Here is a 25,836-nt window from a genome sequence, read left to right as displayed (position 1 = left end):
CTCATGATGGATTATGTTTCCAACCTGTTTTTCAGACACACAGTGACTTCTACACATTTAAAATACAAATGAAATGCTTAGGGAAGCTGTTCTTACATCTTACAGAAAAACTGTCCTGATCAAACCCTTGGTGTACAATTTTTTCCTTGCTGTCTGAAAACCTTTCAAATTATGAAGGGATGTGGTTTGTATCTGAGCTCTTTTTCAGAAGACAATAGTCACTTAAGGCCTAGTGTCCTTATGCTAGAGGTCTAATGCTGGAGAGCATTGTAAACACCATCGTAAAACAAAACCTGTTTAAAATTCACAAAATGACAGCAACACATTGATGACAGTAAGAGTTGCATTATTCATCCGTACTTATGTAACAGGTACAGAGCTGGGCAAGAAAGGGTAGGATGAACACTTTTAGGTTGTAGAATCTCCGCCTATGTGATCCCCCTCCCCATTTTATCTCTTGCTGCACCACTGAGCGACTGTGGGGCATGCCTTACAGGGGTCAAGAGTGAGGGGGCTGCAGCACAAGCGTGGGAAGTTACCACACAACTGCTAAGCCTAGTATGGGTAGGGGAGAAAGCAATCAAGCTGGAACCTGCCTGTGGAACAGTATCCCAGAAGTGGTCCAGGTGGTGGTGGGGCTCCTACCCTCTTGGCTTTCTGGAGTTGTTCCAGAGAGTTTTGGGAGCAGCCCAAGTCTGAACAAATGGGAAATACCCTGCTGATGGGGGCATAAAGTCTTTTTAGACTGGTTTTTAATGGTTCCTATCTGTTGCTTAAGCCTGACCTGAATGGCCCAGGCTAGTCCAATTTCATCAGGCCTCAGAAGCTAAGCAGGGTTGGCCCCAGCCACTCTTTGGATGGGAGACCTTCAAGGAAGTCCAGGGTCTCTATGCAGACGCAGGCAATGGCAAACCACCTCTGAATGTCTCTTGCCTTGAAAACCCTACAGTATTACCATAAACCAGCTGCAACCTAATGGCACTTTCTTCCACCATCTGTTGTTTTAATGTTTATTTTATCAAATTATTTGTATAGTGTTGGCACCCATGTTGAGTATTGAGATGCTCAAGAGAAAGGGGAGCATATCCATATTTGTTTTGCATGAACAGACCAAACTGAACAAATGTATGGTCCACATCTGGATTTACAGCTAAGCCTTATTCACCAAAGAGGGCAGTGCAACACCCGTGGCTGTGCAAATGAGACGGACCACGGATCCATAGCGAATGTAGCCTTCTCGGTGGGAGAACTCACTCCGGGACTGGGAGCAACATTCATCTGCTGAAGACAGAACAGACAGAAAGAGACAAAGGCTGAAAGCAGCAAACAGAAAGGGGGTTGGACTGTGATGTTACCCTAGATGGAAAAAAGGACATTTGAATAACTTACCTTGTACTTTGTAATGTTCAAGTATCACAAGCATGTTGGATTTTTATTTTGTGTGTAGACATGACAAGGCACATTCAATCCCTCTTGCCACCCTCTCTATTTAAAGTAATTTGTTTGCAAGAAAAATAGCAATTATAAGATGACACATATCCAAATGAACAACTCAAGAAGACCAACTAAGTAAAAATAAATCTCAAATTGATGCCATTTCCGAGAAGTGACAGAGTTTACCCTATGCTTTTATATTATATTTATCCCCTGTAGAAAACCTAATGCATTTGATTTTCCAATGCACTGATACACACCACGAGTCTCCTGTGCTCATTTAACATTTTTAACTTACAACAGCGGCGTTGTAAAAAAAGTTAAACTTTATTAATCTGACCATCTTTGAACCCTGCTATTAAATGCTTTCTGTTTTTTGACACCACCACTCACACTTGGGCACAGTTCCCTTGGTTCAGCAGTGCCAGTGCCTGGCCAGCAGCCGCCTCGTTAATGTCCTGCATGAATTATTAGCAATGTGCATGCACACGACATAACAAGCCTCACCCAGATGAAGTGTAAATGCTGCCCACTGCCTGGCACTTGCGATGAAGGCACCACCCTCCACGGAAAGATAGCGGGTGCTGACTGTTTGGGAGCGCAGGCGGTTGAAGAGGGAGACCTTGGATCCAGAAGAAATACACACTGGTTTTTTTGGTGGTGGTGGGGAGGGGACAGAAAAGAAGTAGACATCAGTGATGCAGCCTCAAGAAAAACCTTTGGGGTGTTCCAAGAAGGGTCTTAGTATATGGCTGGAAAGCATCAACTTTACACCTGGAGTTAAGCCAGCCTGAGTGTGGCTTAGGGTTGCCAAGTCCAATTCAAGAAATATCTGGGGACTTTGGGGGTGGAGCCAAAAGACATTGGGGCATAGCCAGGAGCAAGGGTGTGATAAGCATAACTGAACTTCAAGGGAATTCCGGCCATCACATTCAAAGGGACCACACATCTTTTAAATCCCTTCCCTCCATTGGAACTAATGAAAGATAGGGGAACCTTCTTTTGGGGCTCATAGAATTGGACCCCTGGTCCAATCTTTTTGAAACTTGGGGGGTATTTTGGGGGAGAGATACTGGATGCTATGCTGCAAATCTGGTGCCTCAACCTCAAAAAACAGCCCCCCCAGAGCCCCAGATACCTGCGGATCAATTCTCCATTATTTCCTATGAGAATAAGTCTCCATAGGTAACAATAGAGTTCCCTCCCCCCGTTTTCTCTCTCTCACTCACACACGCTTAACAGTCTCTGGTGCAAGTGGGCAGCCATGTTGGTCTGAAGCAGTAGAACAAAGCAGGAGTCTCTGGTGCCTCCACAACCAGGTCTGGAAAGTACAGGGGCTACGCTGCTCTTTTACACACACTCTCACTTGTCCGAAAGGAAAGCAAAACAAACAGAGGGGCTGCACTCTCAGGAGATCTGCTGTTGCTAACCCTTCCCCATGAAGTACTTCCTGCTCCAATTTAAAGGCACACACACATTGTAAAACTGGACCGGTTTGCAGGTCCTGCCCAAGATCTAGAGGTACAGGGTGGCTGTGGGGGAGGAGCTTCCCCTGCCGGCCAGCTGATTGGGGGCGGGGGGAAGCCTGTAAAACCGGGGAATCCCCCGCTGGGACCTGGGGATTGGGAAGCCTAGTGTGGCTGGGGGGGGGGCAACAGTGGGAGGGCTTCTAGTGACTTGGTTCCACTGGTGGACCTCCTGATGGCACCTGGTTTTTTGGCCACTGTGTGACAGATTGTTGGACTGGATGGGCCATTGACCTGATTCAACATGGCATCTCTTATGTTCTAGATGTGAGGTCTCCTGGAAACTTTATGAACCTGGTTTACAACACCCTGGATTGTGGGCAGCATTTTTAATTGGGTGACCGGTGCAGGGAAATAAAGGTTTAATCCCTCCTTTCTCAATTCTTTCACCTTAATCCATTGTGGGCTGTCCTTGGCTGCTGTTTTGCAGGTAAATTACATGTTTAGGGATCTGATTACAAAACCCCACCATCATGTGAAGTCTTGCTCTTAGAGGTAGGGGAGTCATGGCAGAAGCCCCTGTTCTGCAGCCCCCGTTTTCTCTGTCCTCCATTGGACCTCACATTGATTCCCTTTTCCTCTCTTGCTTAGCCATTATTATCCTAGAGCTCAATGGCCATCTGCTGTACACCCCCAGGGCCTAATGGGAACCTGGGATTCCTAACTCACCCTTGAATATCCCACCCCCTAGACATTAATTAGTCTGCCTATATCTCTGTAACTTCCTGTTGTGTCTGTTTGTTTCATTTCATCCTGCACTAGGTTTTATTTTTGCCAATCTAATAGCAGTTGGCCTTGACCTGGATGGCCCAGGCTAGCCTGATCTCATCAGACTGGGGAAGCTAAACAGGGTTTACTTCGGTTAGTATTTGGATGGGAGACCACCAAGGAAGTCCTGGGTTGCTAGGCAGAGGCAGGTAATGGCAAACCACTTCTGAATTTCTCTTGCCTTGAAAACCCTATGGGTGGGATGGGGCAGTCACTGTAAGTTGTTTGCAATTTAACAGCACTTTCCATCACCAAACAGTAGCTGGGGAGTCCCACACCCTCTCTGAGTAAACTTGTTGTGTCTTGCATTTCAGTCCCAGAATTTCCAACACTGCACGACAGTGTGTGCGTGGAGGTGACCAGCAGCAAACTGCAGGTCACCTGACGTAAGGACCAAACGCAATCAGCCTATTAAGATCTGTGGCAGGAAGTTTAACTGGCCAGGATTGGACCTGGCCAGAGAGGAGGTTGTTCCGGGAAATGTATATATTGGGGACCCGGCCTCGCCATGTTATCTTTGTGATGTACTAGCCAAGAAAGCATGTTGCCTTTTAAACATCTTGGAACTCAGTACATTCCAAAACTGATTACCTACTCTTTGAATTGGCTCTCGTTTTGAATCAGCCTCTCTTTTTTTTAACCCTTCCTTCTGTTTTGTCTATAAATTGGCCTGATGGATGAACCCCTCAGATGTCTGATGAAGTGAACCCTGACACGCAAAAGCTTTTATATGGAAATATAAAGGTGTCTATGAAGGTTGATTTGTTAAGGTGCCACTGGAGTCCTGTTTTATTCTACCACTCTTCCCATCTTTCCCTATGTCTTAGAAGACCTAACAAGCCCCCTTCATCTGGACTCCCCAACCCCAAAACACTCACACTCTGTGTTTTTCAAGGACTGTTTCTTCTGTGAAGGCTTGGAGATCACTTTGATCAGCTTGCTGTGGAATGTGCCAATCTCCTGGCCATTGCTGAAGAACAACTTTAGGACCAACCGGAAGTGTTTCCTCTTGTCAGAGTCCGAAATGTACAGAGTTTTGGCACAGCTGAATTCCTGCATTCAAGGGAGAATTGCTGTGAGGACAAAATGATGCTGAAGTATTAACTGTTGGAAGACATGGAAACAAAATCAAGTTGTTCCTCACCATTTAATTTTAGGTAAGTCACAGAAATTGTGTTTGTGTAATAACTCTGACAGGGAGTTTGACTATTCTGTTGATTTTGCTGAAGATATGTTTAAGGGCAAGGAGGGATCATGGCTTAGCAGAAGAGTTTCTGCTTGGCAGGCAGAAGATCCCAGGTTCAACCCCCAGCATCTCCAGTTAGAAGGACCAGGAGGGAGGTGATGTGAAAGACCTCTACATCAGACCCTGGGGAGCTGCTACCAGTCTGAATAGACAACAGGTGGACCAATGGTCTGATTCAGTATAAGGCAGCTTCATGTGATTCATGTGATGCTAGATCTCTTTTTATTGTGATTTTAATTAACTATGTTAGTTAGATTACAAACCAGCTGGCCTTGACATAGTGGCCAGGTTATACACCTTCCTGGCTCAAAACGAGGTAGCAATGATATACAAGGGGGGAAATCAGTTCCTTCTACCGAGAAATAAAGATTGCAAGGCATCATTTCATCAAAAAAAAAACCCAAATCAACTTTCATAGGGAATCAGTGTGAACTACCACTGATTGGCTCAGCTGATAACCAATAAGCATGAAGTATGGGACAAAACAGCTCCCACTGATACACATAATGCTCTCCATTCAATGCTCTTTGAGGTTCATGGAACGGGGAAAGTGATTAGAAATGTTATTACAGGTGGAATGAAGAATTCACTGACAGCAAAGGCTTTGTTCACTTTGGGGTTAGGGAAATCCAAATGGAAATCAGTGTTCACATGCAATTTACGCTGCACAACATAAGACAGTTCCTAGGTTTACAGCTCTCAGTCATCTTGGTGCTCCTGACAGCCTTTGCTTTCACAACAAGTCAAGCATAGCAAGCACAAAAGTCCTCTCTGTATCTTTTCTGGCCCTCCTCTGGTCCCCACATTCTTCTCAGGCTGGAGATAATGCTGTAGACATTTTTGCTCTACAAGAAGGTGCCAAGTTATCACTGCTGCTCTTGATCTTTGGGTTTTCTTTCGCCACTTATCTGCCAACGAAAAAAGGCACTTCTGCTCAGCAACAAGCAGCATCAGTGTTCATCAGCAGGGGCCAAAGATTTTGCAAGGCATGTAATCCCTGGCAGATCCCCAGCTGCAGAGAGTGCCAAGTGTAGATGAACAGAAGCTCTGACAGATGGGTTTTTTTGAGGACCCTGAAATTCTGGCTTTTTCTGGCTGCCATGTGGCAGTTCTGCAAGATGATGGTGCAGAACTGGAAACAGTGATTCATGAGGATGCTGAAGATGATGGTGGGTGTGTAATTGAGAAGTTGCATGTTGTTGAACAGTCTATGGGAACTGGGAAATATCTGAGTGGCTTCTCCAAACAAAAACCCAACTGCTGCCAGCTTCACTGCAGGAAACCATGTGACTTCTAACTGGACAAGATAAGACAATGGGTTGGATCCAGTAGTCCATCAGCAGAAGGAGCAGACAGCTGTGGATCTTTCTGATGTTCTGCTCCCCCAGTAGCCATTTCTGATCCCAGGAAAGTTTATTCATGAGGTTTCAGGAGCTATGTCAAGTAATATTCATGCTGTTCAGATGACTGCATTGGGGAAGGGAAATGGCCTTTCTCACAGAGCTCCACTGCATGTTGACTAACCTGCAAGGCTATTAGTCCACAATGGTCCTATAATCCCAGGAATAAATATCCCCAGGGTCAGAATAGGCTACTGAGGGGAAGAGGAATGCTGGAAAGATCTACGATCCTTGAATCTGGATTCAGCCTAATTACTTAGGGCCATTTCACAGGCTACAGAGAAGCAAAGATCAGGAGTGAAGTGGCCTGTATTGATTATGTTACTGTGGCACCAAAATCTAAACTGTGTGCTCCTTTCTCTGCATATGGTCTAATGAACTAAGCTGCTGGCTGCTGCTGTGGGGAAGGAGCTGCCATCTCCTCCAGCTGCTGGGAGGCTCCTGTAATGAAGTTTTGCACACTAGGCTCTATTTCATCTGGCATCCATGTCTGTGTGACATTTGCCATCATGTAGCATAATGCTAGACTAGACTTCATCCCAAGGCAGCGTGCCTGACTAGGGACAGGCTTCCTCTAAGTTTCCATTACTCAAATGTAAAGGACATTCAAGCAATCAAAGGCAGAGATCAAAGGCAATATGGCCTTGGGCCATGAAGGATCTTCCTTCCATCCAACCACTAGAAGTTTACAATGTCAGATGGGTGTTGCCTCTTTCTGTTCAAGGCACAAACTGATTTCCTTGGGGACTTACATCCCCTGGTCTTTAGCTGTCCCTTGGCAAAGGTTGCACAGCTGTTATATTGGTTGTTTATTTAGTACCAAAGCAGAGATGACTGTGAATCTCTGCAAGGCCATTCCAGTGATAAACTGTTTATGGAAGCTGACCCCATATTTTTTTTCAGCCAACAGTGATACTGTGATGGACAGCTTCCAAAGATGGCCCATGCTTTTAAAAAGGTAAAAGGCAGTCCCCTGTGCAAGCACCAGTAGTTTCCGACTCTGGGGTGATGTCACATCATGACGTTTTTGGTTTTCTCCACAGACTTTTTATGGGGTGGTTTGCCATTGCCTTCCCCAGTAATCTACACTTTACCCCCAGCAAATTGGGTACTCATTTCACCAATCTCAGAAGGATAGAAGGCTGAGTCAACCTTGAGCTGGCTACCTGAACCCAGCTTCCACCGGGATTGAACTCAGGTCATGAGCAGAGCTTGGACTGCAGTACTGCAGCTTACCACTGCGTCATGGAGCTCTCTTAGAGAATCAGAAATTAAAAGGATGGTAAAGATTAGTGCTGAACCAAATGTTTACTCCATTCAGATTTTGCATCTTCGTTTGAGGTGGGGGGAGAGGCAAATCTGAAATGGTATTTTTATTGGAATATTCGCCCATTTCTCCTAAATTTTAGAGTGTCCCAGCAAAGCAAGTTTAAAAGTATTTCTCCTGGTTTTGAGCTCCTCTATATAGAGAGAGTTATGTGCAACAAGTTAATGTGCATGACTAGCAATAAGCACATAATAACCACACACAGTGGACAGTGCAATGCTTGGGAGCAAGTGCATTTACTTGGGAGTAAGACCACGGAATATAGCGAGACTTTCATCTAAGTAAACCTGCTAAGATTGCACCATAAGACAACTGATAAGTATATTATTTCTGATCACAGGGCATAAATGGAAGGGAAAAGAGAATCCTCATCTATGCTAATGCAGTGTTGTAAGAGGATCACTTTGGTTGGATTATATGAGCCTCTGAATAGCAAGGTTCCTGTGTTATCTGAACCTTGTCAATCTCTTCCACTTTCTATATATATTGACTGGTTACATCAGGCACCCTGCCAATGAACACATACAGAAAGTGTGTTTTGGGATCCAGTTGTGAACACAATGTTACCAGTTGGACTGGCACCAACAATTTCCATTGTGCCCCTTTTCCTTGCCTGCACAATTCTCAGGCTACAACTTGCCTCAGTACACACCACAAAACTGCCACTCAAACAGTGTTCTGCACTTTCCTTTCCTGGTTGATCTCAGGGTTGTATCCAGTTTGGTTCACTTCTGTGCCAGATGCTAGAAGAGCAGTTTCAACCATGCAATGCAATGTAAGATTTCTTCCCTAACCTGGATGGTCCAAGCTAGCCTGATCTCATCATATCTTGTAAGCTAAGCATAAAAATATGGAGCAGAGGTCCATCAGTGGCTATTAGCCACAGTGTATATATATATATATGTGTGTGTGTGTGTGTGTATGCATGCATATGTGTATGTGTGTGTTTATATACATATATATATACATAGATATAGATATATAGATATAGATATATATAAACACACACACACATATATTGGCCACTGTGTGACACAGAGTGTTGGACTGGATGGGCCATTGGCCTGATCCAACATGGCTTCTCTTGTGTTCTTATTAGCCAGCTTTAAGAGGGGATTGGATTGGAGTGGTCCTGGTTAGTAGTTAGATGGGAGACCACCAAGGAAGTTTGCTTCACAGAGAAAGCCATGGAAAAGCACCTCTGTTCATCTTTTGCCTTGAAAACACCTTGAGAGGTCAATGTAAGTTCACTGCAACTTGATGGTCCCTTCTGTATCACGTCCATGCAACACACTGCCTTTGTGAGATTTTTGAGTGGGGGCGGGAAACCTGTGAGGTCTCAGGATCACCAAAGCTAAAAAGGAAGAGGGGAAGAGGAGGGCACAATCCAACCAAAGATCAGCACTACAAATTCCCACTTAATGCAAGCTTTTGGTTAAGCATGAGAATTGAATTCAGGATGGATTAACTCTTTCATTGGATTCAGTGGGACAAGTGTTTAATTTGGCTACAGCAAAAAAATTCAGGAAACAGCAAAAAAAGAAGCCATTTTTAGAAGAATGAATATAATCCTTTCTGGCAGGCACAAACAAACTGATGAGCACTGAGAGTTGCCATAAAAATGCAGTAGGAAATAAGCGCATTGATAATATCCATGATTCACAGATGCCCATGCTGAGTTGAGTCACATTGGGTGGCTTACTTTGGAATCTGCCTGTTCCTCAAAGTTTAATTTCTGAGTTTCCACATGGCTGCTGCCCACACTGTCTAGTCCCATGTACCCACATACTTTGGAACTGGGTGCCGTCTGATCATTAGCTGGAAAAGAAAAAGAGAGGAGAGAAGGATCTTACAGCAGTGCCTTAGAACTTCACATTGTTACCAAGGAACAGAAAGAGGAAGTAAAATTAATTCTTGCTTTTTGTTTTCCCATTTCCACTGTAATGGGTAGATCTCAAGGGGAGTGGTGGGAGTCATTTATTCACATGTGGTTTCTGGAGAACATTATTATTCATCTATGAACTGCACAGCAAATATATTTGATAGGCGAATATATCATATTTATCATCCATGAGCCAAATGTCTCATCTGTTTGCCTGTCTAACTTGAACAGCTGTCAAATTGCTTTGCAGCTGTGCAATAGCTGGGGTGGTGGAGTTTCATTTTCTGACTTTGCAGGGGTTTCTGCATCTGTGCAGTAGGTGGTGATTCTATCCAGGATCACGGATGTTGGGATAAGCAATTAAATGGTGTGCTATGCCCAGTGCTATGGCCTCCTTCCATATCAGGTTCTCCATGAGCCAAATTGCATTCCAGGAGTTCCAAAAACAGAACTTTGTGGTAATTTTGTCCTCAAAGATCTTGGGATAATCTCTGGTCTCTCTTTCTAAAGCAATGCCAGCTTTTGTATGCTCACCTCCTTCTGTCTCTTCATGTGCCAACAAACCATGAGACAGTAAAACTCTCCCTGTGATCCGGACGCATTTCCTGCAGCTGGCAGCCTGCACTCCAGCTCAATGACTCCAAGCCTTTGTGGTGTTTCTTCAGGCTACCAGTGGGGTGATGGCCTTCTCTGTGTCCACTGCAGTGATTACTCTGTGTAATTTACTAGGGAGCAGAGGCCAAAGTCAACTCTGGGCCTAAGTGGACACATCTCCTCTTCATTCCGATGCTAGTATTAGATATTTAGTGCCCTCTGGCTAAGACTGAACATAGGGCAGCAGGGACAGCCTTAGGCTATGCAGAAGAAGTCTGCACAGGGTATGTGCAAGATTAGATAAAGAACAGTGAGTTGCACAGTGTGAAAAGTATGGCAATACCTTTACTAGGGCAGAATGGCATAGAGCAAAGCCACAGTCACCACATGTACAATTTTGATACCCAGAAAGACACCCCTGTACTTATTCCCAAACCATGCACCCCTGGAATGTGATATTGCAATGTAACCCTAGAATATTAAATATGACACAGCAATGCCCATTTGAATTGGAATGGTCTCTCTTGCACATAAGGGAGAAAAATCCAGTTCCTTCTTGGCCCAAGGCAGGCCATGGTGTGATTCTGGTTCACAAGCCAGAACAAACATGGTGGCCAGCTGAAAGGTTGAGAAGCATCCATCCTTCTGCTCCTGGGAATGAAAAGTTCTGGGCCCAGAAAGGGACAAATGTGGGCAGAGCTATAAAAATTCCTTCACTCTTTTGGCAACCTTTAAAGTCCTGTTATCAAAGCATAAGAAATAAGAATTACCAGGAAACCTCCAACACAAATAAATGGCTTGTCTGTTACTTTTCAGGGCAAGACAGCAGAAACACAAAGGTTAAAGTGCTCATCTTGTTGTGGATGTGTGGTATACCTGCAAACTGATCTCACAATTTTGACTCTTAACAAAGTTTCTGTTTTTCTTTAATTAACTGCTAAGGCTATCAAAGTCAACCAGTCTCCTGAATACCTGATGGATGCCCATCTATGTTTGACACTAAGAGAGAAATCTATCACTTTTTGGGAGCTTCAAAGGAACCAGTTTTGGGAAAAACAGGGCCATAAAGTCATTTGGCCAGTGTAATTAAAATTCCTATGTTGGGGTATGGATCTATGATACAAATGGTCTCTGATTGGATATTACACGTGTGACACTCTGCCCCCTCATTGGGTAGTTTAATTGCTGGATGTGACGTAATTTACCCTAGAAAACAGGCAACCCCACCTGTCAGGTTTAGGGTCCCGAGAGCAAAGAGGAGAAAAGGAGGAGTCAGCAAAGAAAAGGGAATTCCCCCTCCATCCCCTCCTACCCTCACCCCCCTTCCTCTCAAGAGAAATCTCCCTCCAGAGGCCTTGCATTTCCTCTGACTGAGTCTACCCTGCAAGATTTAGGTATTGTATCACCTTTCCCAATCCATACTGATTCAGCTAACCTCTTTGTATTCCTCTTGTATGCTTGGAATTGTTTGATTGGGACGTAACTATTTGAAACCCTATGCCTACAATAAAATCCATTATTAACCAAAGGATTTTCAGTGGTCTATCTCCTTAGACATAGACATAGATCCTGTACACCTCACCTCTCGTAGGCCTACCATTTTGAGCTAAGAAATATTAATATTCCCCAATAAAAAGTTGTTTGAGGTGTAACAATTTCAGATGGGGATGTGGCCAGATAATAGTTCTAGTGTAAATGTGCTAAAATCAAATATAAAATCTAGTGTAAATGTGCTAAAAACAAAGCTAAAATCAGTTATGTGGTAGATGTAAATATAAAAGTCTGGTTGCAGCAATATCGCTTTTGAGCCTCATATGCGAAAACACCCTTTGTCACATCTATTGCATGGATGGTTGGAGAGGATTGATGTGCTGCTCTAAGCTTCTTGAATGAAGAGAACATCAGTGTAATGAAGGCTTTTGCTTACCCACAACCACAAGTACCTTGGAAGGAACCACCAGGGCTTTTTTTGTAGAAAAAGCCCAGCAGGAACTCATTTGCATATTAGGCCACGCTCCCTAATGTCACCATTGTATCGCACAGCGCTTTTTTGGAGGGAGAAGCCCAGCAGGAACTCATTTGCATATTAAGTCACACACCTTGGTGCCACCATTGTTTTACACAGGGCTTTTTTGTAGAAAAAGCACAGCAAGAACTCATTTACATATTAGGCCACACCCCTTAATGCCGAGCCAGCAGGAACTGCGTTCCTGTGCGTTCCTGCTCAAAAAAATGCCCTGGGAAACACTACAGGAGAAGTGATATATGTGTGAATTCTGCAACCACATGGTAGGATTGCCAGGCTAATATGTCCAGACTTTCACCTAGAACTGATGTTGATGCATTGTGAAACATCATCTCCACCTCTACTTTCTTCCATCAGAGCCAGTGTGGTATAGCAGTTAAGAGTGGTGGATTCTAATCAGGAGAACTGGGTTTGATTCCCCACTCTTCTGCATAAAATCAGCTGGATCACATAGAAAGGTTTGGTTTATTATCTGGATTTAAAATTAATAAGAGAAAAACTAAAATAATTGCTAAATTTCTTACTAAACAGGAAAAAGAAAATATCGAGATAATTACTGAATGTGACATTGCAACCAATTTGATTAAATACCTAGAAATAATTCTCCAAATCCTTTTTTAGCTTCCTTATTGCAGGTTTGGCGTAAACATCATATTAAAATAGCTCCTCCAATCTCTCCCTTAACCACGTTTATTGGTCAGCACTGGTTTGCTCCGGGACTGCGTAAAAACTCATTTGTGAAATGGAGACGATTGGGGCTGACTCGCTTTGTCGATGTCCTTCTTAATGGGGTAGTAAAAGACAAAGGGACTCTGGAGGCTGACTCCGACCTTCGGCTCCCCTGGTTTGAGTATCTTCAACTTCGGCATTTACTTGACTCGCATCTCTTTACACCTCCTTTACGCATTCACCTTACTGATTTTGAAAAGATTTTATTTTGTGACTCAATCCCGATCAAAGGATTGATATCAAAGATTTATAAAATACTACTCCGCCCCCTTAACGCAGTGCCACACTCTTACCAAGGTGCCTGGGTCCGAGACCTGCACATGGAGCTGACTGAGGAGCAGTGGCAGGCTATTTGGTGTTCTTCCATATACAAAACAAAAGCAATGAACGTTCAACTTCAAGCCTTAAAAGTCCTTACGCGATGGTACAGGACTCCAGTGCAGTTAGCACACTCATCCTCTATCTCGCCTCTCTGTTTTAAGAATTGTGGCCAGAAGGGCACATTTTTTCACTCTTGGTGGCTATGCCCAGTCATAAATAGCTTTTGGAGGCAAATCTACCAAGAAGTACTAGCTCTCACTTCACACTCTCCACCATTTATGCCTGAATACGCTCTTTTGAATCTTATAGGCACCTCAAACACTTCCGAACCTGTAGAGGAATTGATCTCGCATATGTTTGTGGCTGCTAAATTTGCAATAGCCCTAGTCTGGAAGCAGCAATCTCCTCCCTCACGACGGACTTGGTGGTTGAAATTGTGGGATTATTTTGTTTTAGATAAGCTTACTTATGATTTAGACCCCCATCGTTCTCAACAAATTGCTTCCCTGAGTTTTATAGAAAAATGGCGTCCCTTTATAGACAAAGTGTTAGCTGATAACAATATTCCTAGTAACTCATACCATGCTATACTGATGTCGTGTCAATTGTTGTTGTAATTTTGCTCTAAGATGGCCTATGGTGTATGCACCTACTTCCCTGTTCTGTATTGGTACTTGGTGCACACTTACTGATTTGTTGATGTATTTGTACCATGTTTCTCAATTCAATAAAGCATTTTAAAATTTTTTTAAAAAAATACCTAGAAATAAAAGTGTCAGGGAAAAAGGATAATTTTTTTCCAAGAAAACTATGAAGTAGCATAGAAGAAAATACAAAAAGATTTGAAAAGGTGTTCTAAATTAAAACTGTCCTGGCTTGGTAAAATCTCCACAATAAAAATGAATATTGTACCAAAAATAAAAAATTTATTTCAAATGCTCCCAATTGAAATCCCTGTCAAAACTCTGAATAACTGGCAAAGTCAGATAAACACATTTATATAGAACAACAAGATGCTACAGGATGAGAAGAAAAGAGGAGGTGTAGCTGTACCCAACATGAAGTTATATTATCAAACAGCCGGGTTGATATGGATCTCCAATTGGATTAAAAACTACATGAAAGATTGGTGAAATTGGAAACTGCAGACTTCTCAGCAGGCTTGCATAGTTATCTTTCAATTAAAAAACCAGGAAAACACTTCCAAAAGAAGTGAAATGCGTAAGTCGTGTTATAAGAGACAGTTTATTGAAAATTTGGTGGTCATTTACAAGAACTAGTCCACAAACATCACCTTTAATTTCACCCACATATGCTTATTATGATAAATCTGAGAGGAAAAATAATTTTTATAACATATCAAGATATAATTAATTCACAAGGGAAAAATCATATCTTGGCAGATCACCAATGAAGAAGGCGAAAAGACACATTGGCTAACATACTTTCAACTGACATTGAGACTTAAATAATGTGTGCAGGAAGAGAAAGATTGAGAGATCTGACTGAAAAGATAGTATCGAATAAAAAAGATCGCCTCTTACGTCATATCTGTAAACTGATACAGAACCAGAACTATAAAGACATGTATGGTGAAATGGATGCAGAACTTCAATAAAGAGATTTCATTTAAACAATGGGAAAACCTGTGGACGAAGGATATAAAATTTACAACCAGAAAATTGGTATAAGAATTTTTTTCACTGGTATATCACCCTGAAAGATATAGAGAGAATGGATAAAAGCTATGTTTGGAAATGCTGGAAATGCAAGGAGATTGATGGTACATTCTTTCATATATAGTGGTCTTGTAAAAAGACTAGCAAATATTGGAAAGAAATACATGCAGAAATTCAGAAAATCTTGAAAATAAAAGTTGCTGTGTTACCTTGGGCTGCCAAGCTCCTGCTGGGAAGAGAAGCAATAGCTCCATGTATGGAAACCTCTTGTACTACAAATTGTTCTCAATAATGTCCAATAAAGATGTTTTTCTACACTTGTTGTAGAAAATTGATTTCTTTATTCTTATCAAAAAATTCAAAATTTATAGAAATTCATTAATCTAGGCTTTTATAAAGTTCATAGATATTCTAGATTTGCACAATGTATGCAGGAAGTATTGAAAAAATCAATCAATCAATCAATCAATAATCAAAACCAGCTAACAGACACAAGCGGTCTAAAGAGCTCCTGTTCCACATTACTGCTTTATCCAAGCTAATTTTACCTACTCATATGCTTCACTCATCACATCAGAAATAATTTATGCATCATTTTCTCAGTGTTTGCTGTCATCTTTGCTGTCATCATGCTGGCCATGTCACATGGGGGATACTCTAGCATTCAGGGTAAAAACTCTATGGTGCCATAGAGTGCTAACCCGAATCCTAGAGCATCCCTGGTACAATGTGCTCAGCACAATGACATCACTTTCGGGTGACATCATCTTGCAAAAAGTATCCCCTGCCGACGCCAAGGTAGGACTTGGCAACCTAGTGTTACCAGAGACAATGTTACTGGGAATTTTACCCATAAATATAGACATTTTTAATTTTAATTTAATCTGCGATTTATACATCGCCCTATCCTGCAAAGTGGGCTCAGGGCAGCTTACAACATTAAAACATTGCAATAACAATAAATAAAACATATCAATTTAAACACATTTTAAATTGTGTTTTAATTGTTAATCAATTTAAACACAAGAAAGAGCAATACATGAACTCCTCTGATACATGAGCACAAGCAGTATTTGCAACCAAATGGAAAAATGAGGCTTGCCCTTGTCTTGAAGACTGAAACGATAAGATGGAAGAATATACAGCTATGGCAAAACTGACCAACAACTTAAATGAAAGATCAAGCAGAGAATTTGAGAATAAATTGAGAGCCTTCTTTACTTATTATAGTTAGAGCTGTAAAGGTGATATAATAATACAATATAATAGTACAATATTATCTCTTGACTGTTAAGATAACTGATGTTAATTTTTTTACAACCTCATAGTTAAACTGGGAATTTATTGATGATTCTTAATGGTGATATTGAATTTAGTCACTTCTTTATAACCATAATCTATTTTACATCACCATGTATTTTAAATGTATACAAAACACCCAGAGAACTTGTCTATATATCCTTATTTATAACCCCTATTTCCAGTCTGTGAACTGTAAAAATGTATTTAGAATAGTGTTATTGGTAATGTTACAACAGTATAATGATTACTTAGATTTATTAATCAATTTTATATTGTCTTTAATATCTGTAAATGTGCCTCATCCTTATTCTTCCTCCCTCTCATACCCTAGAAACACAGCAGATAAAACCATCAGTTAAGGCAGTAGAATCAAAACACAATATTGAATGATGGAGCAGATTAAAACTTTACAACATGACAATGTTAGATTTTCTTTCAATATGATGAAACACTCTGTGTAATTTTTTAAAGAGAGAAAATATCCTTTAATATTGTAGTTAGGTTTTTATCTGCTTTTATATTTGAAAAAAATATTTTATTAATACAGCTGACCCCCTTTGTTGTATATAATTATTCATGATATTTGAAAACTGTCTCAAGAATTTTCATCTCCCCTAACCCCTGCTTGCTTTTGTATCCTAATGTTCCCTTGAGAAAATAAAAAAAGATATCTCTCAGAAAAAAATAAAGCCAGTTGGGTGACCATGGGCCAGTCATAGTTGTCTCATAGTTCTCTCAGCCCCACTCATAGCTCTCTCAGCCCCACCCTCACAAGATGTCCCTTGCAAAGAGAAGAAGGGAAAGAGATTGTAAGTTTCTCCAAGACTTCTTCAGGTAGTGAAGGGTGGGGTATAAAACCAACTCTTTTTCTTCTAAAGCAGGCAAATGGAAAGCCTGCTACTTGGGCATGGTCAGTTGCATGATTTTTGCCACCATGTAACCATCCTGATTGAAGGATGAACAATGATTTTTGGGATCAGATCTGATATTCACCCACTTATCAGAGCCATGTAAGATAGCAAGAGTGACTGAGCAGGTAAGGGTAAGCCTACTTGACTTTGTTTGTGTACATAACGTGGCCCTAATCATAAAACTGTTGTCTTATTCCAAAAATTACAAACATTTCCATAGTCAACTTTTCCTGTTCTGTTTATTTCAATTCCTAAATGGATGCTGCCGTCCTGAGATCATGGCTGCCATCTTGGTTCTTGTACCTCTGCAGCTTGTTCTGAAAACCTAGGCATTGTCATAGGCAGCTGCAATACGTCCCTCATCCTCTCTATGGCCTGGGCACAATGAAGAACATGTGTCTGGTTTTTCTCTTTTATATTTTATTACACAGTACACTGTTATTACGTCTAAAAGCTGATGAGCTAAACAGCCTTCTCTGAATAAAGAAGAACATGTAATGTACATTGGGGTGAATCTGACCTATTCTAGCAAAGTTTGAAGCTTTGCACTAGTCTATGGCTGCTAACTGCCTGGAAAAGAAAAAATGTTGTGGGATAGTGGGAAAGTTTAGTGGGATATTATTTACCAGGTGATGTTACTGGTCTCCATGCCATTAAAAGCTTCAGCTGCTCACTTCCATATATATAAACCTCTCTTAGAGACCGCACATCTTCTCAAGACCTGCTGGCAATCCTACTCCAGGCAAAGGATACTTTCTCCTACTTAAATGGTCTTCCTCCAACAGAAGAGCCACTTAAGCTGGAGGAAGGCTGAATCCAGACCATCAGTTGTATTACTACGGCTTTCAATTGGCCATACCTTTCAGTTCTTCCTGCTTTAGTTTCCAGCCTGACCCAATGAGATAAACACAAGGTGGGGGACAGAAAAACCTGATAAGAAATAAAACATTTTGTCAGCCAAGCAAATATTAAGCTAAGGAAGCTTCTCTGTTATTCCAGAGCATTCTAATGCAAGTATTTCTATATTGTTTCATAAAAAATTCAACGGTCGGTGCAAAAACCATTCACAGGAAAAAGAAAAAGGGAGCACATATCTGTTCCACTGCAGAAATCTGCTTCATGAAGTTGATCACAGAAGGCTTTGTATACTCACATATGGAACCATGCTAGCACCTCCACCCCATTCCCCTTACAGCCTCCCCCTCCAGATCACAGTCTCTGATTTCAAGCATAAATATTATTCACTTATTGTTATAATCTTTTTGATCAAGCTAAGGGCTGTGACTAAATGTTCAAATCCCTGTTTAGCCATTATCTGTTTGTTCGCTTAAAGCATTTCTCAGCCTTTTTCCTAGACTGATGCAAAAATATAAACATGGTAACAGAAGGTAAACAGTAGTAAAAATCATACAGCAGTCCAAAGGAACTAACCAGCTGAATGCAAGTTGAAATAAAAAAAGTTGTACATCTCTTGTGGATGGCTAAAGAGGGAAATGTACTCGCTTCATTTGGCAGAGAACTTCAGGGCTACTGCAATGAAGGCCCTGCTGTGCTAATCTCAAACAGAAAAGGTATACAATATGTGGTCTGAATTCTCAATTGCAGCTGCTATATAGATCCCATGAGTTTCATGGTGAAACCACTGACAAATTGTCACCCTCTCTGCAGACTTTTAAAGATCATTCAGCAAACCACAGTTTGTTATAGTATCTGAAACAAGCAACAGATTTACCTGAGACTAACAAATTAATCTGAGGATGAATTTTGAACTCCATTTAAAGCCAGCACTTCCTACTGGCATAATGCTAGTAGCATTATCTTTAAACTGGTCGCTCTCATCTCATGAAGTCTTTGTTGTGGAACCATACCCTACATCTTTGGCCTCCTAGCACATCCCTCAGCCAACCAACTTAGGGTTGCCAGGTCCAGTTCAACAAATATCTGGGGACTTTGCAGGTGAAGCCAGAAGACATTGGGAGTGGAGCCAGGAGTAAGGCTCTGAGTTTGTGACATGCATAATTGAACTCCAAAGGGAGTTCTGGCAATTACATTTAAAGGGACCACACACCTTTAAAATTGGAAATAATGGATGGGGCACTTTCTTTGGCGGCTCATAGAACTGGACCCCTTGGTACAATCTTTTTGAAACTTGGAGAGTGTTTTGAGGAGAGGCACTGAACGCTATGCTGAACATTTGGTGCCTCTACCTAAAAAAACCACTCTCCCCCAGAGCCCCAGATACCTGTGGATCAATTCTCCATTAAACCCTATGTGAATTGGTCTCCATAGGGAAAAATAGAGTGCTCAGCAGACATTTCCCTCCCCCCGCTTTCTGATGACCCTGAAGTAGGGAAGACCTCCAAACCTGGGGATCAGCAGCTCTACACCAACTGGTCAATGTAGATAACAGGCATTTCAGTATCAACAGAGACATACGTATGACAGGACTTTGTTGAGGGAGCTCCTTCAGGGTTTCTTCTTGCAACTGCCACCACCCATGATTAAGTCTTGCCACCTCTTTGATACCCCCCACCTGGCTCCAGAAGTCTGCATGAACAGCCACATCTATCAGAGGCTCTGTAAGCTGAGCAGACCAACCCTGACCCATGCAAGATGGTGGCGATTATATAGGGAAATAAGCTGGCATTTCTTTCTTGCTAGAGCAGAGGGAGAACTTGTCACAGTGACTTTTTCAACCAGGAATGTGGAAGTTCCAACAGGTTGAGCACAGAGTTTACATTCACAGCTAGATCTGTAGACCAACACAAATAAACCGAGGTCCAGAGGTTTGGAAACATGTTTTCCTGTGTTTTGTTTGGGTTTCCGCCATCTTTAAACTCACATGAATGGCTGAGATTCATGGCATATTGACACCACATAAAATGTTAGTAATCAAAACATCAGAATGGGTGGTTTTATAGCTCTATGCAATAATAGTATTTTTCAGCACATTTGTTATGATATACGGTCCTGGATTCAGCATACACAAGGAAAAAAAGTAGTACAGTGGCTTATTTAAGTTTTAACTGGAATGTTTAGGGCTAGTTCTTTTTGTCCTGCCAAATCCACAACATTTCCATTTTCTAGAACACTTTGTGTCACAGTAGCATTACTTCAAGATGCTTCCTATCATGTCCAGTTGTGGAAATAGATGATTATGTGAAGTTGGCCAAAGGCTTTGCTTGCAAGGGGTGGGTGGGGATGGAGAGATTGACTGGCACTAATATCACTAACCATGTTCTGCCTTCACCAGAGGCCATTCCAGCAGCTTAATGAATATATCAGGCTACCAGGACGCTATGCTTCTGACACAATTGTCACATTTCTTTTTAAAAAAGAATAAAAGGGATACTCCAGCATAAAACTGCTGAATTGTGATTTGTTAACAGGATTTACACCAGTTCTCACTTTGGGATAAACCAATATAACAGACTATGGGACAGATCAAAGGAAAACCTCATTTTATCCTGTGTATGGGACTCACTGTGGGGTAGCTGTGGGTGGCATGTTCATTTGGATGCTCTGTCTACAGTCAGTGTAGGGAGGTGGATGAAGCAAAGTTCCATTTTCAAAATGACAACGCTAGAGGGCCAGTGCAGTGTAGTGGTGAGACTCTGCCATGGAAGCTGACTGGGGCACATGGAGTCAGTCACACCCTCTCAGCCCAACTTACCTCACAAAGTTGCTGTGAGGATAAAATGGAGGAGAGCAGAATGATGCAGATGTAAGGAGGTTTGGGTACCCATTGGGGAGAAAGGCAGGTTACAAATGAAGTAAATAAAAAAAGTGCTGCATCACTCCCATTTTAGCCCTTGAAAAAGGTTTTTTCCCATTTAGGAAGAAATGAAAAGAAAGAGAAAGAAGAGTTCTGGGCTGAAACAGACCCCAGTGTGGATTGTCAACCCCTGAGAAGATCTAGTTATAACAAAATCTGAGGCTCCCCACTGAGCATATCTGGTGAATTATTCCTGATTAGATCTGAATGGTACATAATTATATTTCACTCTGTATGTGCTGCATTTCATGATCCCTTTATCCTGCTGATTGTTTATAACCACCTACGTAAAATGAATGCAAAGTGAAGATTTGCTGAAGAAGTGGGCTTTAGTCCATGAAGCTTATGCAGAAATCATATTTTGTTAGTCTTTATGGTGCCACCAAACTCCTGTTTATTTTCACTGCAACAGACTAATATGGTGACCCTCTCTGGAAGTGTTCACAGGAAAGTAATTCACAGAGCCAAGTTAAATGGGGTCAAAAGCAACATTCAAGGTATTGCTTCTCACTTGGCAGGTGCCTCTACATGCAGACAAGGAGAAGATATCTTAGAGGCAGGTCTCCGGGGAAGCTCTCATTTCTCGCTGGGAGAACTATTTGCCAAATGAGAAATGGTGCCTTTCATGTTCAACATGGTATGCAGGGACATAGGAGGCAGGGAACCTGCATACAGTGATTACAGGGACCAAACTACTCTAATTAGAATACATTTCTCTGTGTTTGTGGTTGCAATGAAAAAGTACCAGAAAGTTTTGGCAGGTTGGTTATGGAGAAGGAAAGTCATGTTAGATGTGGTGATTTTTTGTAGAATGATGTTCGATTCCAGTGGCACTCTTAAGACCAGCAACATTTTATTCAATAAATCTATCTATCTATCTATCTATCTATCTATCTATCTATCTATCTATCTATCTATCTATCTATCTATCTATCTATCTATCTATCTATCTATCTATCTATCTATCTATCATCTATCTATCTATCTATCTATCTATCTATCTATCTATCTATCTATCTATCTATCTATCTATCTATCTATCTATCTATCTACCTATCTAAAAGCTTTTGTGTGCAGATAGAGCTGCAGATAACTAGTTTGCAGTTCAGCGTAAGACAAGGAAGCAGAGTTGGGAACTCCTTGGTGATCATCACAGGAACCTCAACCAGGTACTTTTTATTTTCTACCCAAAATACACAAACCAGGCAATTAGGGACGTCCCATTGTGTCAGGGATAGGCACCATCACTGAGGGGGTATCTGGATATATGAACTCTATTCTAAGACCCTATGCCACCAGTACTCCCAGTTATGTTCGTGATACTACAGATTTTCTGAGGAAAATACAATCTTTGAACAATCTTCCAGAGAACACTATCTTAGCCACCATGGATGTGGAATCTTTATATACCAACATCCCACACCAAGATGGATTACAAGCTGTAAATAATATAATCTCTGATAAAAACACAGCTGACTTTGCCACCAAACTGTGCCATTTTGTTCTCACCCATAACTACTTCAGATTTGGCAATTAACTTTTCCTACAGATCAATGGTACAGCCATGGGCACCTGCATGGCCCCACAATATGCTAACATCTTCATGGCTGACTTGGAGCAACGCTTCCTAGATTCCCACCCACTCCTACCTACCTCATACCTGCGTTACATTGATGACATTTTTATGGTCTGGACATATGGTAAAGAAGCCCTGGATACATTTCACCAGGCATTCAATGACTTCCACCCCACCATCAACTTGACAATGAACCAGTCTACACAAGAAATACATTTTCTGGACACCACTGTTAAAATACACAATGGATGCATAGACACTACCTTATACCAGAAACCTACTGACCTGCATGCCTCCAACTACCATCCCAAACATACCAAACGATCCATTATATGCAGCCAGGCTCTATGCTACAGCTGCATTTGCTCCAATCCTGCTTACAGAGATTCGCAGCTGAGGGATCTACAACAAACCTTTTTGGAACTAAAGTACCCACCTGATGAAATCAGGAAACAGATGAACAAAGCCAGAATGATACCCAGAGAAAACCTGTTACAAGACAAACCCCAAAAAACCAATAACAGAACACCACTAGTGGTCACACACAACTCTCAACTGAAAACAGTTCAACATATCATCAACTAACAACCTCTATTGAATAGTGACAGCTCTCTTTCAAAAGTACTGGGGGGTAAACCTTTTCTTGCACACAGACAACCCCCTAACCTCAAACAACTCCTCACCCACAACAATACAGCGTCTCATCTGAGCATGGACACTGGTACCAGAGCTTGCAATAAACCCAAATGTCAACTTTGCTGCCACATACACCCAGACAACACAATCACTGGACCTAACAGCACTAACTATACCATCTCAGACTCATTCACTTGCTTATCTTCCAACATTATATATGCCATTAAATGCCAACAATACTTCTCAGTTCTCTACATAGGGCAAACAGGACAAACCCTCCGCCAAAGGATAAATGGACACAAATCTGACATCAGGAATTACAGAACTGAGAAACCTGTGGGGGAACACTTTAACCTTCCAAAGCATTCAATGAGTGACCTCAAAGTAACTGTTTTACTGCAAAGGAACTTCAAGAACAGAATGGAAAGAGAAATTGCTGAATTACAAATTATTATGAAACTTGGAACAAACACCTCCCCAGGACTGAACAGAGATATTGGTTTTTTATCTTATTACAGATGCTAAACCCACTCTTAGAACTTCAAGAACACAATGGAGAGGGGAATTGCTGAATTATAAACTATTATGAAACTTGGAACAAACACCTCCCCAGGACTGAACAGAGATATTGGTTTTTTATCTTATTACAGATGCTAAACCCACTCTCAGAACTTCAAGAACACAATGGAGAGGGGAATTGCTGAATTATAAACTATTATGAAACTTGGAACAAACACCTCCCCAGGACTGAACGGAGATGTTGTTTTGTTTTTTATCTCATTACATATGCTAAACCCACTTTCACCAAGTAGGGTGATATATTCACAGTATTACAATGTATTTCTCTTTTAGGATAGTATATCAGAATAATGCTTTTGTATTGACATACTCAAACTAGGGATATTGACTGTTTATCTCATTACATATATTAAACCCATCTTCTATATTTTAATATATTTTTCCTAATGGCAAACTAGAATGATGTATATATTTATGTTAAAAGGTAAATTAGTTGGACAGGAAAAACTTCTGGGAAAGAAATGCCTTCTTTTTGACCCAGGTTTATTAGCAATATAATAATTAACAGGCATTCTCACATTCTGACGTGTTACTGTTTTATGGTTTCCCACGCTAATTCAACTCAAAGGTTTTCTGAATTTGTTAATTTTACTATTCTGCTATTGGTTTTTAACTTTGTACCACTTGGCATTCCAAACCCCACCAGCTATATGTGGCTCTGCTTACTGTACCTCATTCCTCGTCTGAAGAAGTGTGCATGCACACGAAAGCTTATGTTCTGAATAAAACTAAGTTGGTCTTAAAGGTGAAATTGACTCCTATTTTGTTCTACTACTTCAGACCAACAAAGCTGCCTATTTGGATCTATCAGCAAGAACTATATTTAAGGGACACACAAACATGTGCCCATATACATGCAATCTCATTTCTATACTGCAGAGGTCTCTATGGTTCTCTGGTTTAAACAGGAAGTTCCAGGTGATTTCCTACCTTTTTTCATTGCCATATGATTTCTGAGCGACTTTTGCATGGAGTATCAGCACAGTCTGGTCACATGGGAGCTGAAGGTATCTGCGCACTCCATCTCGGATAGGGTCTATTTGCTCTGGACTGGATCTAAATGAAAAGCAAATATAAGAGTAATCACGTGCACATGTACCACTCTGAGAACCAAAACTCATGAGCTGCAGCAGTTCATGATGTATCTACAGCTGGCAATAGAAATGAGCACAAAAGTGGAAGGTTCTGCCTTCTATCTGCCATAATATGGTTTCAAATGTGCCATATATTCATTTTTATGTTTGGGAAACCTTCAAACATAAATCACCTGCCAACTGAAGTGGCATTGTTCACAAAGTACTCATCTGCCAACTGAAGTGGTAGTGTTCACATAGTATGAAGTAGATGAATATGCAGCTTGAGTTTTATTGTAAGCTGAAACTGTCCCAAAGCTGTCATTTTTTATTTCAGATATTCAGCAAGAAGGGCAATTATGGCAAAGGGAATAAGCCACTGGCCTGAAAACTATAAGAAAATACGGTTTAACAGAAACCCTTTCTAACTATAATAGCTGTACAGCAATGTATAGATGCTTACAAGGGGGTCTATACAATCTCTTGCCTTGGAATTTTGCAAGAAATTCTTGGAACTTTGCTAACTAATGTAAAAAAAAATGGCTCACTCTGGTGACTTAAAGTAGTTTAATGCGCAGAAATCAGCAAAGTGAAGCTTTTCACAGCATGGAGACAAACATTATCACCTTCTAATGTCTGTGTGTGGAGCTGTTAAAGGGACGGCTAAAGAGGCCAGGTGAACAGTTGGGAAGACTATAGGAAAAGATTGAGTAGGCATCCATTGGGGGTCCTTTAGTAATAACTCTAGACTTGAAAGTAGACAAGTTCCACTGGTGATTCATCAAGCCTATTATAGAGCACAGCACAGCACCATGCATTCTGGCTCAATATCCTCCCTGTTGTTTTCTGAAGTCTCAAGCAGGAATCAAAAGCACATTGGTAGAACCTTGGGTGGACTATTACTACCTTGGCAGACATAGGAAACAATTCCAAGCAGGTCTACTCAGAAATGTCCCATATTATTCGGCAGGGCTTACTTCCAGGAAAGAGTCTTTACAATTGTGGCTGCAACTTTTGCAGGTCTCACTTCAGCAGTGACTTCCCCTGTAGGA

General features: G+C 41.4%; 1 protein-coding gene across 3 annotated transcripts in view; it reads right to left on the bottom strand.

Annotated features, from left to right (window-relative positions):
- RBPJL (recombination signal binding protein for immunoglobulin kappa J region like) overlaps positions 1-25,836 on the bottom strand; it is a 68,409-nt gene that overhangs the window by 5,937 nt on the left and 36,636 nt on the right. Inside the window, exons 3-8 of one of the 3 annotated variants that reach the window (XM_060230898.1) lie at positions 24,642-24,767; positions 18,005-18,075; positions 9,404-9,519; positions 4,607-4,781; positions 1,942-2,079; positions 1,166-1,278 (exon numbers count right to left, since the gene is read on the bottom strand). In XM_060230898.1, coding sequence (XP_060086881.1) covers positions 1,166-1,278; positions 1,942-2,079; positions 4,607-4,781; positions 9,404-9,519; positions 18,005-18,075; positions 24,642-24,767 — 739 coding nt within the window. Of the gene's footprint in view, positions 1-1,165; positions 1,282-1,941; positions 2,080-4,606; positions 4,782-9,403; positions 9,520-18,004; positions 18,076-24,641; positions 24,768-25,836 lie in introns of all 3 variants that reach the window. The other 2 variants (XM_060230897.1, XM_060230899.1) reach the window with 2 other exon arrangements.

The sequence above is a fragment of the Heteronotia binoei genome, chromosome 2 (genome assembly GCF_032191835.1).
Source record: "Heteronotia binoei isolate CCM8104 ecotype False Entrance Well chromosome 2, APGP_CSIRO_Hbin_v1, whole genome shotgun sequence".
Classification (NCBI taxonomy): domain Eukaryota; kingdom Metazoa; phylum Chordata; class Lepidosauria; order Squamata; family Gekkonidae; genus Heteronotia; species Heteronotia binoei.
The sequence above is the reverse complement of the archived record's forward strand: the minus strand, read 5'-3'. Positions and strand labels throughout refer to the sequence as shown.